Source organism: Notothenia coriiceps, unplaced genomic scaffold (genome assembly GCF_000735185.1).
Source record: "Notothenia coriiceps isolate Sejong01 unplaced genomic scaffold, NC01 NC01_scaffold00021525, whole genome shotgun sequence".
NCBI lineage: Eukaryota > Metazoa > Chordata > Actinopteri > Perciformes > Nototheniidae > Notothenia > Notothenia coriiceps.
In genome coordinates, this window is record NW_011354226.1 from 183,021 (window position 1) to 198,042 (window position 15,022).

At 42.2% G+C, this 15,022-nt stretch overlaps 1 protein-coding gene across 6 annotated transcripts in view; it reads left to right on the top strand.

Annotated features, from left to right (window-relative positions):
* runx1t1 (RUNX1 partner transcriptional co-repressor 1) overlaps window positions 1-15,022 on the top strand; it is a 58,927-nt gene that overhangs the window by 25,366 nt on the left and 18,539 nt on the right. For all 6 annotated transcript variants that reach the window (XM_010780240.1, XM_010780244.1, XM_010780242.1 and 3 more), the window contains exons 2-3: window positions 11,502-11,639; window positions 13,160-13,401. In XM_010780240.1, coding sequence (XP_010778542.1) covers window positions 11,502-11,639; window positions 13,160-13,401 — 380 coding nt within the window. The remainder of the gene's footprint in view (window positions 1-11,501; window positions 11,640-13,159; window positions 13,402-15,022) is intronic.

Consider the following 15,022-nt stretch of genomic DNA (forward strand, 5'->3'; position numbering starts at 1 on the left):
TGCGTGCGTGCGTGCGTGCGTGCGTGCGTGCGTGCGTGCGTGCGTGCGTGCGTGCGTGCGTGCGTGCGTGCGTGCGTGCGTGCGTGCGTGTGTGTGTGTGTTCTGTTTGTGTGTATGCAGGAAGGAGATGGGGGGGGGGTATTTTGGCCACCCATCTGTGCTAGGCTATTTCGCTACTGTTTCTGCAGGCACACACTCATGCAGTCACGCACAGAGACACACACAGAGCTCTGTGCCAGGCAAGCTGTTCACTCGCTGGCGCTGGCATCGCTCCAGAGAGAGTGGTGGCATCCATCTGTAGCACTGGAGAGCGGTTAGGATGTGTGTCTGGTTCTGTGTGTGTGTGTGTGTGTGTGTGTGTGTGTGTGTGTGTGTGTGTGTGTGTGTGTGTGTGGGGGTATTTAATTCGTGTTTATGCCGCAGAAAAACAAGACAATTGGATTGTCGCGATAATGCTATTAGTAGAGTTGGTGGTGGGTGTGATGACAGAGTTCAGAGTTGTGCTGGTTAAAAACTTCTGTTGTTTGAAGGACAGTGGGAGGACGATGTGGGAAGGACAGTGATATAAAGACTGCAACATGTGTCCCACACTGCTGAGTTAACTTCATGAGCAAAGATTAACTATTTAAGAACGGATCTTACCCACACAATTAAGATGGACTATGGCATTGTCCTTGATGGAGAATCTGTGCTAATTTTAAAGCTGATCACATGTTCGTGAATTATTAGATATACTTGACATATACTTTCGTATCATACTGCAGATATGTATACATTGCCTTTCTCACCAGTTTTCATTTAAAAAACACATATTTTTAAAAGGAGCAGATCTTTTTTGTGGGATTTAAAGTGAATATGGAACGCGTCAAATGACTATTTCTATCTAAATTACTGAATTGAATTGATACATTTGTTTTACACGAAAGAAGAATCAAACTGAGAAAAATCTTGGTGAATTAAAGCAAATTGCAGAAGCACTTAACAAGAGCAAATTATAATCAAAGGGGCCGCAATTTACTTCAATTCATCAAGACTTTTCTCCTTTTTTTAATTTGGCATTAAAAGCACTTTGCAGCTATGGGCGTATTGATTTAATGAGAATGGCTGAGAGTAGCTTTAGCTAAGAGAAAAAAATAAGTTGTTGTTGTATGATTCCTGTTTTCATTTGAAGTTTACCAGTTGTTTAATACTCACATCAAATACAGAATCATTTCAGCGAACATACATGTTTGAATCCAGGCAGTGTCTCCGGTGTTTTAGAGGTCAATGTGTGTCAAAGCTTTGTTGTAAACTGGTGTTTTCACCCATTTGGAGGTCCTCTCTTCTTGTTTGTCAGATGCCTCAGATGGCTATGTGCTGACAGGGAGGTGAGAGAGTGAAAGGTGAAACGATGAGGAGGAAAGAGCCGAGGAAAAAGTGTGTAATGGTTAGATGAAAGGAGACAAAGACACATCGCTGACCTGGAATGGTCATGGTTGTACTGTGTGTGTGTGTGTGTGTGTGTGTGTGTGTGTGTGTGTGTGTGTGTGTGCGTGCGTGCGTGCGTGCGTCCGTGCGTGCGTGCGTGCGTGCGTGCGTGCAGCATCCCTCCGCTGCCTCCCCCTCCAGACATACTCTGATCTCAGCTACTCAGAGCCATTAGCAAGCCATGGTCACTGTCTCACACACAAACACACACACAGGTACACACACACGCACACTATGTAATTCTGGAAATGGCCTGATGCGAGGTCACACCAACCAGCACTCTCTGGCTGCCTGCTCACCAGATGTGACTCAAGCCCCTTCCGTTTAACATCTTCTCCTGGAGGGGAAAAGGAGGGAGAGTTGGGGGAGAAGAGGAGGGAGTGCAAAACGAAAGGAGAGTAGCGGTTTTCAGAGCAGGGGCGGTGAGAGGTAAAGGTTTTTGTTGCTCTGTTTTTTAAATCTGGTTCTACTTAACAGAGCCCTGAAACACATTTCATAAATTGCAGACATATTTTTTTCGAAGCGGTTTTGGGGGAAGATAGTTAACCGGCAGTAATTTCAAACACATGGCAGCCGTCATGTGATATTTTGAAAACACCAGGCAGACAGGCTGGTTCCCTCCCCCACAATGCTCTCCCCTCACCAGGAACCCTCCCTCCCTCACTGTTAGCCTCTGCCCTGTCTTCTCTGTGCTCGTCCCCCGCATCTCGCGTTTGATTTCCCCATCTGTCTCTCATAGGCGCTTAATGTTATCTCTCGTTTTCTGTCCCTGTTTTCACCATCCTCACCTCCCTTTTCCTATCTCTTGTTTCTTTCTAGATCTTTGTTTTCCACATCTGTTTTACCCTTCCATCCCTGTCTCTTTTACTGCCGATCACACGCGTAAACTTATTGTACATCACATCATCCATCCATAGCTTTATCCATCCTTCCTCTCCCTCTGTGCCTCTTTAAATTATAAAAGATAACTGTCATGTAAAACACGAAAGTCTTGACTGTCTGTTGAAAATTGATTTTGCTCGCAATGACAGGGATATGATTCCTTCTAGCATCGACGCACAGATTGGCTGCAGAGAGACAGTTCCATGTAGCGTAAGGAGATGTAACAGGGGAAAGGATACAAATTGCCACTTGGGCTTTGTGTATCAGTGTGTATCAATGTGTTTTTGTTTAGAGTAAATGCATCAGTGATTTTAAATTGTCTTGTGTTACAAGTGTGAAGCAGTTCATAGAAGGCTGGTGCTTGTGTACGTTTTTTCTCATCACTGACAGCGGCAAAGCTTTATGTTTAAAGAATGCATTGAAGAATACACTGACATTCCCATAGTGAGGTTGTTAAACAGTGTTATCTTCTATACTGTATGTTATAATACCTCAAATACAAAAAATACATATTTAATATATCACAAAGGAAAGAAAGTATAAAGCTTAAGAAACGTAGCCATAAAGTCTCGTCAGCATTAGGATGCGTGATGAGTTCTTTGTGTAAGTACTTATTTGCTGGCGTACGGTATTGCCTGGGAAAACACCCAGGGCTGTGTGTCACTATGGCATAAGAAACAAAACCAAATTGTACACAGAGAGCAATTTTCAATAGGCTGGCTTCCATCAAATGGCAAAACAGAGTTCCCCAAAGTTTACATCTGATTTATATCCCAGTGTTTTTCCCCTAAAAGCAGCATTTATGTCATTATTTTTGACATCATGTTGTTAATGGCAATGACAGGCCAACTTTATATAAATAAACAAGTGTGTTGATCTCCCATGGCCTGGCTGTGGAAACATGTCTGATGGCATACATTTATAGTTCAGTTATTTCTATAATGGTGGCACATCTCGCTCTCTTTCTCCCTGTACATATTCTCACGTTTTGGTACCTTTACCTCTCCCTGACCCACATCTCTCCCTCCTGGCCTTCTCTGTATTTTTTCCAGCACCCATTCCTACTGCCTGTCTTTATTTTACAAGACCCTGCAGTGCAATTTTGCCTGGCAACAAGATGTGGCAGGAATCGGTTCGATTTGAGAGGACCCGTAACGGGCACTGTGAATCATTTTTATTGTTCTTTAACACTTGCTTCCCCTCTCTCTTTCTGCGAGAGAGACTTTATTTCAACAGATGGGTAAAACAGACATTACAATAAATTTAAAAAAAAATGGTTAAAGAGTGAAGGACATCTTATGTTATACGCCACGTATGTTTTATTGTCCAGCATGTGTGTAGTTGGAGGTGTTTTGCAGGATTTGTGTGTTTAGTTGATCGTGCATATGTGCTTGCGTTTGCGTGTTAATGTTTGTGAGATGGAACAGATGGTCTTCAGACCTTTGTGTGCGATTGAGAAATCTCCTTATGTCTCTGCTGGCTTGACAAAGTGTAAACACACGATGTTAGACTGAGAGAAAAATACAGATATGGTGAGAGATGCTAAGGACTGTCAACACTGATCAGGAGCAGACATCTTCACAGTTCTTTGATGCTGTGTATCAAATCACTCTTTCACACTACTGTAAATAAAGTCCCATATTTATGATAGTAGGGAAAGATAGGGTCACACTTACAGAAATGATTACAAATACGCTAAGCTTAATCTTTAAGTAAAAACCAATGTTCAATGCTGCAGTTCTCCAAAGACATGCTTGTGGTGTTCTATACTTATACAGTTTATTCTTATATAACAATAATGGCACTCTTAACTTTTTTTTAACAGAAATTCTATAACATCCACATTACAGTGAGCTTTGAGCAATTCTTCACATAAGTCCCAGATGTAGCTGTACATAACTACTTTATATGACTGATGGTTAGAGAAGAAAAATACCATGTTATTGAGATAAGTAGTTCCCATTAACCTGCCTCACCAGCTGGCAGGTATGGTCAACTCTAAATGGATAAAGTTTTCTGAAATGTGTCATTTTATTTCATGAAGTATGCTGTGTGACAAATTACTTTGCTATAATGGCTATTGAGTTTAAAAGAAAATAGAGGACCTGAGATCATGAGTGTTTAAAGTGTTGATCCCTTAGAGTGAAATGTAAAGGCAGCATTAAATGTATAAGTAACAGCTAATGTGTTGATTTCATAAATATCAACTGCTATAAGGGGGAAACGACATCACACTGTGCCCAGAGTCTGGGAGATGAGATGAAGCAGCGGTCAACAGGAACCTTCAGGAGAAACGTGTTCACCACAGAGCATTCAGTGGGAGGGGGTGAAGTTGGGAATGAAAATGGGGCATTTTGAGAAAGAGATTGTAAGAGAAGAGAGAAAAGTCCAAAGGGACCCACTGGTACTGCTTTCCCCTGCATCTTCTGGGGAGGGAAATAAATAAGTGGAAATCCAATGAGTATGTGTATGAGAGACACTTGTCTTGTTTTGCCTGCAATTTGTGCATGCGTCCTTGCAGCTGTGTGTCTGAGTTTGTATTTGTGTGTTTGTGGGCTTGTGGTAGGGCGTTGCATCCATACATCATCTTGACAAGCGGGTGGAGTTTGATGGGACATGCTCTGCATACTGCTCCATCTGGCTGCCGACGACTCTCTCTCTGTGTGTGTTTGTGTGCACGGTTGAGAAGAGAGGGATGATAGAAAGAGAAGAGAGGTTGCTACACTTGCATACCAATAGATTTTTCTTGTTTCTCTGCGTACTCCATCTGAATCTCAATCGTCCCCACCTGTCCCTCAACTGTGTTCCCCCAACACATCCGTCTCTCATTCTCTCCACCTTTATATCTCTCTCGTGTCCGTCGCCCACTCCCTCTCTCCACATCTGTACGAGCAATCACCACAAGCCCCTATCGCACCATCTCTATATCGCTTCATCTATTCCATTAACTATCTGTACCACTCCCTCTCTTCACACATTATTGTGTTCCCTGTATGTGTGTGTGGGAATAACACACCCGGAGGCACCATTTTGCACAGATATTGGCACGATGTGGACATTAGTGCTCAATTCAGAGGCTTCCTGTGGCTTCAATGCATCACGGTTTTCACTTTAACACCTACATATCTTTGTGTGCGCTGAATGTATTACGCCTGTCTAGATTATGTCTGTGTGTGTGCAGGGCATAAGTAGTTCAATCCATATGCATTTTTTCATTTAAGTTCATAACGATGATATCTTATGTCTGACTAATACTGTACAATCTTGTACTCGCACAGGCGCCAGAGCTACTTAAATTGTTTATGTCACAGCCGCCAACTCTCGGAACATTCACCCAGCGTGATTGAAATCCATTGTCGTTTTGAAGAATGGGATTTGCCTGTGTGAAGTACTCTCAAGTGGCATATTACTGCCACTGTTATCACATCATTTTCTGGGTCTCCAACTGTACGATCACAGCTCACACATACACCTAGCAAACACACACACACACACACACACACACACACACACACACACACACACACACACACACACACACACACACACACACACACGCACACACACACACGCAAACACACAGTGGAAATTCTAGCTTGAGAAGTTTGTAATGGAGATTGTTTGACTCTGTCTCTCTCTGATGATAGACTTTGAAGTCTTCGTAGCCTCTATGAATAATCTAAAATATCAAGGTTAGGTGATGTTTTCCTCACTCTCCAAGGTGATTTGAATACGTAAGGACCTCTCAGCTTTGTGTGTGATGATGAAATGTATAAGATTTTGATATAACATTGTATTTTTGCCTTGAGTTGTAGGTTAGCGAAGTCCTCTCTGTAACATGTTGAGCTATTTCTCTGGGACCGCGTTCCTTCTAGATATCGTTCATTGCAACAGCCTTGTTTTAGGCAAGTGATGTAACTCGCTTGTAACCTTAGAAAAGGCGTGCATTGCAAGTCAGCGGGGGGATAAAATCTCCTTTCTTTGAGCTTGGCTGAAAGAGGGTATAGCAGCAAGAGGGAGAGAAGCGAAGAAAGAAAGCGAGATTTTGCAAACATTGGGGCTCACGTAATCATGGACGATGCTAACGGGTGATGTAAGTGTGAAGACATCCTCGTGAGTGGCAGGTGGTGGTCCAGAGTTCAGCCTCGCTTCAGGGATCGGTCTGTAAATCAGAGGGATTGTTAAAAGATAAAAGGAATAACAAACATTAACACATTAAATGTTTTACTTTGTGCTTTAATTTCAACAAGGATTCTTTTGAAATTGGGTTTAAGAGTAATGAGAACAGTAAGTGTTTTAAAAGTCTTCTTAATTGTTCTCACATGATATCAAAGAGTAGTGAAAAGCCTAGTATGATGATTTAAACAAGTAGTTCCCAACTTTAATGACTTCATGTAGCTAGAGCAATCACAACCTCACCCCTCCTGGGATCTCATAATGCAGTCACATATGAGTGTAATTACTTCTGACACATACAATATGATAGACAACGAACAATATACCAAATACATTAATTAAAGCATCACTACAGCCCGGGTAGTCTCATGGGTTTGAGTGTCTTTCACGCCACCGATGCTGCACATATTTGCGCTAAGAGCCTCTTTATGATGCTCTGGATGAAACTACACAGCAAGTGGTTGTTGTGAGACATTAATCACTGTCATCCACAAGCATGATCGTCGATGGGTTTGGGATCTCTGCCTGCATAGAGTGCACGAGTGTATCAACACAGAGTTGAGAGCCTCTTCCGTTCTTTTATGGCTAATTGCTGCCTCTTCAACAACCGTCCTCATGCACTTCAATCCATTAATTCCTGGACAACAGCACTTCTGAGAAGTCATAAAGTGAGTTAGGCAAAGTCAAAGCACTCATCGCCCCTTTCCATTAAAGCTCCGCACATCAATACCTGTCCAGACCTGGAACACTATCTATCGGCCGGCCACAGAGCTGCTGATTTGCCGACAATATGAATCCGACTGGGCAGTAACAGTGCTACATTAATAAATGAACCATAGATGTGCATTAAGTTCGGCCATTAACTTTTAACAGATGTATTAGGCTGGAGGAGACGCCCAACTTTGTTTTCAAGGTTGTTTAAGGTTGCGTGTTCAGGTGGTGCTTTTCGAATTGAATTATGCATGAGGAAGCGAGCACTTGCTATTGTTCAGCCTCACTCTATTGCTGTAATAAAATGAGGTCTTGTCTGCCTGCTATCTGTACATGTCTTTTGTATTTAAAAATGAACATGGCATACTTGCTCATGAAAATGTAAAGCATGCAGTCATATAACGTTAGCTGTTTTCAGTAATGTGCTTCAGTTGTAAGATGTATTTTTATTTTTCCCAAAGACTGGGTAAATTGCCTTGTAGTGGGAGTATTGCTATTGATTCGAGTGGCATGGTAAGTGCCGAGTGAATGGATGGGTGCAGCCCTTGTTGGTTAGTATGAAGCCATTGATTTTATTCTGCTTATATGCTTTGCAGTGCTCTCAATCAAATCAGAAACAGAGAAGATGCTGTTTGTAAATCACAAAAGTGTGTGTGTGTGTGTGTGTGTGTGTGTGTGTGTGTGTGTGTGTGTGTGTGTGTGTGTGTGTGTGTGTGTGTGTGTGTGTGTGTGTGTGTGTGTGTGTGTGTGTGTGTGTGTGTGTGTGTGTGTGTGTGAGTGAAAGAGAGAGAGAGAGAGAGCATGTTATCGCCATGTACGCTATGTACACGGATTTCACACGTTTTCTCTCGTTATCTTCTATCTTCTACCCCTGAGGGACTGGGAAAGTTTGAAATGCTTTCAGGGTTTATGTTTCTCTCATCTAAACCCGACAACAGCCATCCAATCATAACACTGACCCAGGTGTTAATCCCCCAATTATAAGCCTGTAACCAAACTCATCTCTTCACACTGCTGCAGGCCTGTACTACCATGCAGGAGTTCAGGTGGATCATGAATCCAGACTTTTGTGCTTTTTTTTTTTACTTCTTTATGTACATTGTGGACTGACTTTCCAGTTTTCATTTTCATATCATGTTGAATTTTAGGAAAAAAATGTTTTCACCCCATCATAATGCTTCACGCCGGTCTTAAAACACCCAAGATTGATTTAAATAAATAAAAAAAAGAGTTATTATTATTAATAATGATATTGTCTCTCTGCCAACTGCTGGAGGTCAGTATGAGTCATTTACATTATCCACCCCACTATCTATAGTCGCAAAGCTCAAAGTGATTAGAAGATGATTTGGATTGTAATTTGACGTGCTATCTGACAAAAGATCAAGTGAACTGGGCCAAAAACGACCACCCAATTAGAAAAGTCAATAAACAGAGCTATGGAAAGCATGAGCTCAAAGACCCAGTGAAACAGGATAAGTACAACCATGTGTGATACGGTAACTTCTTTTTATTTCACTCGGGCTCATTATATATGTAAAGTCTATGTGTTTGACTGGAAAATAATGAATTACCTTTGGTCCTGTCACCCGGCCGTCTTTTTTAATGACCTTGTATTTTCATAGATCGTATTTTAGGCAGGCACACAGGATACGATAGTTGGCAGCCGGAGGTAAGACTATACGTTTCCACTAGCTATTCTGCTATATCCTGAGTTTATAAAATAAATAGTCAGGTCCAGTCTTGTTTTACTGTGGAGAAATCAGAGTAGTAAACCTTTCTCAGTCTGGCCAGGTTGTGGCCAGGTTGGGAGGATGGAGAGGAAGGGTGTGTGAGAGAGAGAGAGGGTTAGAAGAAATGCAGCATAGTGAACACACAGTGAGAGGTTTGGACTGTCTTCTCTTAGCATTAACTTTTCTTTCACCTGAAGTCCTATTTTCTCTGCTTTCCTAATCAGTTAGCTTGTTTTCCAGCCATTTTCACCGTGTACATTTTGGGTTCCTCTGCAATATATCCCTTTTTCACCTTTGCACTCCATTCCAATACTTATTGCTGATCTAAAACCTGTTTTATAATATGAGAAAACAGGTTTTTTAACTTAAACAATATTACATTTCTACTAAAAAAAGAAAAGTAAAAACTGTAAGATTGGAGGGATTCAGCTACACTGGATCTTTCCCAGTAACGGTAACAAATACCAGTGTGCTGGGAGCCGCATAAATCCGACCTTCCCAGTGACTTTATCAGTAGACCCTTCCTAGGCTGGCTCCACTGTGTGTATGGTTACAGAGCGTCAGTCAGCTGTAGTGAGTAAGGAGAAGTGTGACCCCTGTCTCCGGATGTGATTATTTACTCTTCCTTTCCTGTCCTCTGTCATAGTCTGACTACAACGGTTGGGATCTGTTTGCCTTCAGGAGACCATTTTACATCAAGGGCATATCATTATATAGTCAGTATACCAGCTATACCACTTCTAAGATTGGCAACATTAGGCAGTACGTTTATTGTTTGAATTCTATTACAATAAAGCTTTTGGATCTTGAATTGAATCTTGAATCTAGTTCAATCATTCCTGTTGGACATATGGAACAGTGAAACCTCTCTGAGCTAGTGAGTTTTTTAGGCTTTTGCAGAAAATACATTGTTTTTCTTTTCCTGTGTGACACAGTTCTTCTCTATAAACGTTTAAAGCTTAAGAAGGCTATTATTTTTTCCTCCTGAGCTATCAGTAAGTATTTATACCTTTTTTGAATGTCCTGTGATTGTTTCATTCACTCTGCGTATTTGACATGAAGCTAAGGATTCCTCTCTCTTTGGATTTGAGTGACATCTCCATCTCTCACTTGCTTGTCTGCTAAAGCCGAGCTAGCGTGACCGAAATACTTAGTCACAGTGTACCTCGGCAGCAGAGAGCTGCTGAGGCCTGAGCCCACAGCTAACAGGCTTATGCTATACTGTCTCTCTCATCACAGTTTCTCTTTCATTTCACTTAGACTCAACACTATGGATCCAAACAGTTGGCACAGAGGAAAACTAACATCTATATTTCCTTTGGTGTACATACATTACAAACACTGTGGTTTATATTCAAATGAACATAGTTACATGTAAAATATAGTTTATATTCCTCATGCAAAAACACACAGAAGCACGGTCCCTCCAGGGTCTTGACCAAGTGTGTGTCTTTGATTCAAAGCATATGCATCCACCTTATTGTTACAGCTTTATGTTCCCAATGTCACAGATAAACTTGTGTTTCTCTTGCGGCTCCTCCCTTCCCTCTGCTCTTCCTCCACCCTCCTTCCTCCCTCTTTTCCTTATATATATTTCTTTACTATCTCCTATTCACAATCTGGCGCAGAAACGGTTGATAACAGTCTGTTGACTCTGTGTTACCCGCTGAGGGAAGTTGTGTATATCTTATCCTGCACAATATGGGCCCGGCCCTTGCTGCCACTGCAAGACACTGATAATGTCCTGTTGTTGCTCTCATACATTTGATAAGGTCAGTTATCTGGAGAGCACATGGCAACTGAATAAGGTGAAAACAGACTTGTCATCAAACTAAAATGTTTGGTTTTTGATAAAGTTATGTCTTTGAAATGACTTATAACTAGAATGAGTATGATTCTGCTTGTTATTCGGTATCTGTTGGGCTTACATTTGTAGTTGTTGGTTCATTTTTGTCACAGGAAATTAAAGCAGGATAAGAACTTGTTTTGTGTTTCTGCCAATCTTAAGTTAGGTCATTGAATTGTTGTGTTCCAGGGAAACAAGATAAGGCATTGTACATGTATTTGCTGGTGTGAGGTGTGTGTGCGTCTCTGTGTGTGTAATGAGCTCTGCAGTCGTTAGCAGGGGAGGGGGGGTTGCTGTGTTGCCGTTCTGTACAGCGGGCATGCAGGATGGCACAGATGGTGGTGGAATGAGAGGCGAATCGCTGCAGATTTACGCTCCTCTCTCGGGTGTCTGTCTGTCAGTCTGTCTGTGTGTCTGTGAGTCTGTCCTTCTCCCCCTCTCATCCCTCCTGTGACAGTCTGAGCATATGCATCAGTGTCATTGTGGTCGGCCATATGATGTGGTGAGCCATCTATTTCCAGAGCTAGTCTATTCAACCTCACAGGCGCTTTGCTATCAAGTTCAATCCTGCTGTATGTGCAAACTGTGTAATAGCTCCCTTGTTTGCACACAGATGTGGAAACGGTTGTTTAGTTTCAGTTATTTTTAGTGTGTCACTATAATCTTACACTTCTGTCTCTCTTCAGATCGCACTGGGAAGCGCTCCACCATGCCCGACTCACCTGCGGACGTCAAGACACAGTCCAGGTTGACCCCCCCTACCATGCCCCCCCCACCCAGCACGCAGGGAGCGCCTCGTAACAGCTCCTACACCCCCACCACATGTGAGTAAAGCCAGGGTTGTATTTATGTGTCAGGGGTAAATCAAGTGATGTCATTTCATATTTAACAAATGGCATAATGAAGTTCAATGGGTCCACTTCCATTCATGTACTCTCGCATTCCTGTCGTGTACATTTTTATTTGGGAAAATAGAGCATTAGATCAGTATTTGTTTCAGTAGATACAGTACACTGTGTTGTGGTATCACAGTCAATATCTGTAAGAAACTAAGTTGGATTGGTGATGTGTCAACATGTGAAATGTAGTGCTGAGCAGAATGCAGAAGCAGGTGTCACTGTAGAAGTATAAGTCCACCTTTGTACGTAAAAAGCACATTACTTCGAAACAGAGCAGACATACATGCACTCACAATTGAGAATATTTACTTTATGGTTGCGTTAAACCCAATAATCGAATTCCATCAGCATCAAAAGATCTTTTTAACATCTATGCATTGATCCTTTTTTTCAAATTGCAATCATTCCTACCAACTCCCCCAACAAGTTCCTTAACACCCACGCTTACACACTGTTGGAGCTTTGCCACGACGCGCACATAGCCTGTGACGAGCAAATTACACCCTAGTATTCACTTAGAAGTGCACACTTAACCACTTGCATGAAGAGCACTAGAATCAAAGAATCAAAGGCCTTGTGGTTCAAAATGCTCAGAGCACTCAACTCTGCGATAGTATTTCTGTTTTTCTTTTTTGGAGCAGAGGCATTATTTAGTTCTTTCTTTGGTATTTACTTTCTCCCTCTCTCTTTGTATCAGTCTGTTTCTCTCTCTGTTGCTCACACTCCACAATTAACATCGGGGCTTCCGTGCGATGAGGGAGGAAAGGCCTGGCTCTCTCATTACGCTTGCCGAAGGTTTTAACAAAGCAGTATGCTTTGATTTCCACCCGATGTAATTGTTACCAGATGCAGTTTGAGTATCTCGTCTCTCTTTACAGTGGCGGCTTTGGACGGGAGCCAGAGGGGGAGTGAGTGGATCGCTAGTCAAACCCTAATCTCATTAGAGAGAAAGCTTTATGCCGCCTTGTATCTCTTTGTACACCAACTCCCCCAACACACACACACACACGCCATGCTCTGGCACGACGGGGGTCACACTGTCTCTGCTTGTTTAGACTGCAGGGAGGGAGGGAAAGGGGAAAGGAGGTGCAGAGAGGCAGCATGTCTCCAAATGCAGCCTTTTGGGTTTTTTTGAGAGGACGCCACAAAGGATCAAACAAGCCGCAATGATTGGAAACAAATGTCGAGGATTGTGATTTTTTTTCAGGGGAATGTAAATCATTCCAAATCACTGGTTTGGTCTCAGTGAAGCTGACGCATGTTGTTTCCTCTGTTGGTGTTTGGTAAACACAGTCAGGGATTTTAGGTTGTTTTGGGTCATTTGGATAGAGCAAGAGAGAAAGCAGTTTGCACAATGTAAATGAAAAATAAATCAAACGTTTTTTTTGTTTGTGAAACAATTTGGTGTCCTTTCTCTTAACACTTTATGTCCTTGTCTCACGCAGTAACCAACGGCAGCAGCCACTCTCCTACGGCGCTAAACGGCGCTCCGTCTCCTCCCAACGGCTACAGCAATGGTCCCAGCTCCTCCTCCTCTTCCTCGCTGGCCAATCAGCAGCTGCCCCCGGCCTGCGGCGCCCGGCAGCTCAGCAAGCTCAAGCGCTTCCTCACAACTCTACAGCAGTTTGGCAACGACATCTCACCTGAAATCGGCGAGCGGGTCCGCACGTTAGTGTTGGGACTAGTGGTGAGTGGCTTCTGTGCATGTGAGCGTTAGTTCAAAGGGCTCACAGGGAAAGGTGACTCCGGTCCTTAAGTTAGCAGGAATCCGTCAATCCATTAGTCGGCCATTTGAGAATCATTTTTAAGATTTGTTCAGCTGCACCAGATGGCAGGAGTTTACTGAACTAAACAGATGAAACAGTGTCAGGTTAGTTGTCAGTCATAGAGATGATTACTTTAAATACTTTGAAATACTTATCGCTGATTACGAAAGCCTCAGGGGTATTTCTTTAAGACTTTGTTATGTTCTTATGTCAGAAATCTAACCCATCTGGTCCTTCAGGCATAAGTGTAAAATAAACAGAGATTTGTGAACCCCTGCCTCCAGCATCAACGTCTATAAGTATTTTACAGCCCATTATTCAGTGAAAAACTAGGCCTGACCAATGTATGGCATTGGGCTGTCTGCTGGGACGAAGAATAACATCAACCTAAAAGACTACAGCCTGATTAGACTTATTTAAATTCAACAACAGGGAATATCAGATCCACGTGAAATAGAGATTACACTTTATTTTAACAGCAAATTAATGTTATCACTATTGTGCAGGTGTCTGACAACCTAACATGTTGCAATATTAAAACGTTATTTATTAAGCTAATTAAAAAACTGATTGTAGCTTTAAGGCTTGCACAAATTAAAGCATTACTGATAATCACACTTCTAACCCAAATTAATATCCAGGAGATGTGTGTGTGGAGATTCACAACATAATTTAGAGTTGAATAAAGTATATAAACAACATGAATGCAAAGAAAAACAATCATTGAAATACAGGAAATCCAAAATAAAACCTGCAAACATCAAACTACATTCATCCAACAGAGATTTGATCTGACAGATGTTTTCCTGCGGCTTAGCTGACATGGTTTATATGAAGATAATATAAAATACATGTGCAAATCTGAAGATTAACTACACGTCTATGTGATCTGAAAAGATTTGACTTTACGAGCAGGGGAATACAGAAATAGGGATTGAATGTTGTGCAGAGAGGAGGAAGAGGCGGAGGAAACGGAGGGTGGAATTATTTTAATTAGCCTCACAGAGCATAGCCTTCTTTTTGGCTTCTCTATGTTTATTATTCTCACCGTCTGCATACGCACATGCCTCTCCTGTGTCGTTTTGCCTCCCCCCTCTCATATCTCTCTCTCCTCTTCTTCCTCTCTCTCTGTCCCTCCCCTTGCCTTATTGAAAAGAGTGACACCGTTAATTAGCTGCTTGTGTGCTGGGGAGAGGGAGAGAGGGAGACTCGGGAGGTTTCTCTAGCTGTCAAGAACAGCCCCTACGCAATCTGGGCGAACAGATGTAAGGCTGAATGTAACAAAATTCAGGTCTGGGAAATAACACCGACAGAGTGGGGAGGACAAATATATCTGCTGCTTTTCTTTTTATGTTTTCCGTCTCGCTTGATTCTTTTTTGCCTTGTTTGTATTTTTGCTTGTGATGGAGCGCACTCTCTCCCAAGTGCACTCTCTCCTCTTTCTTCTCTCCTTTTTACTCTTCCTCTATGCTCTAGAAATAGTTGTGAAATGTTGAGGATTCAAAATAGTACCTACGCTGTCGTGTCAGCCGTTAATGTGAG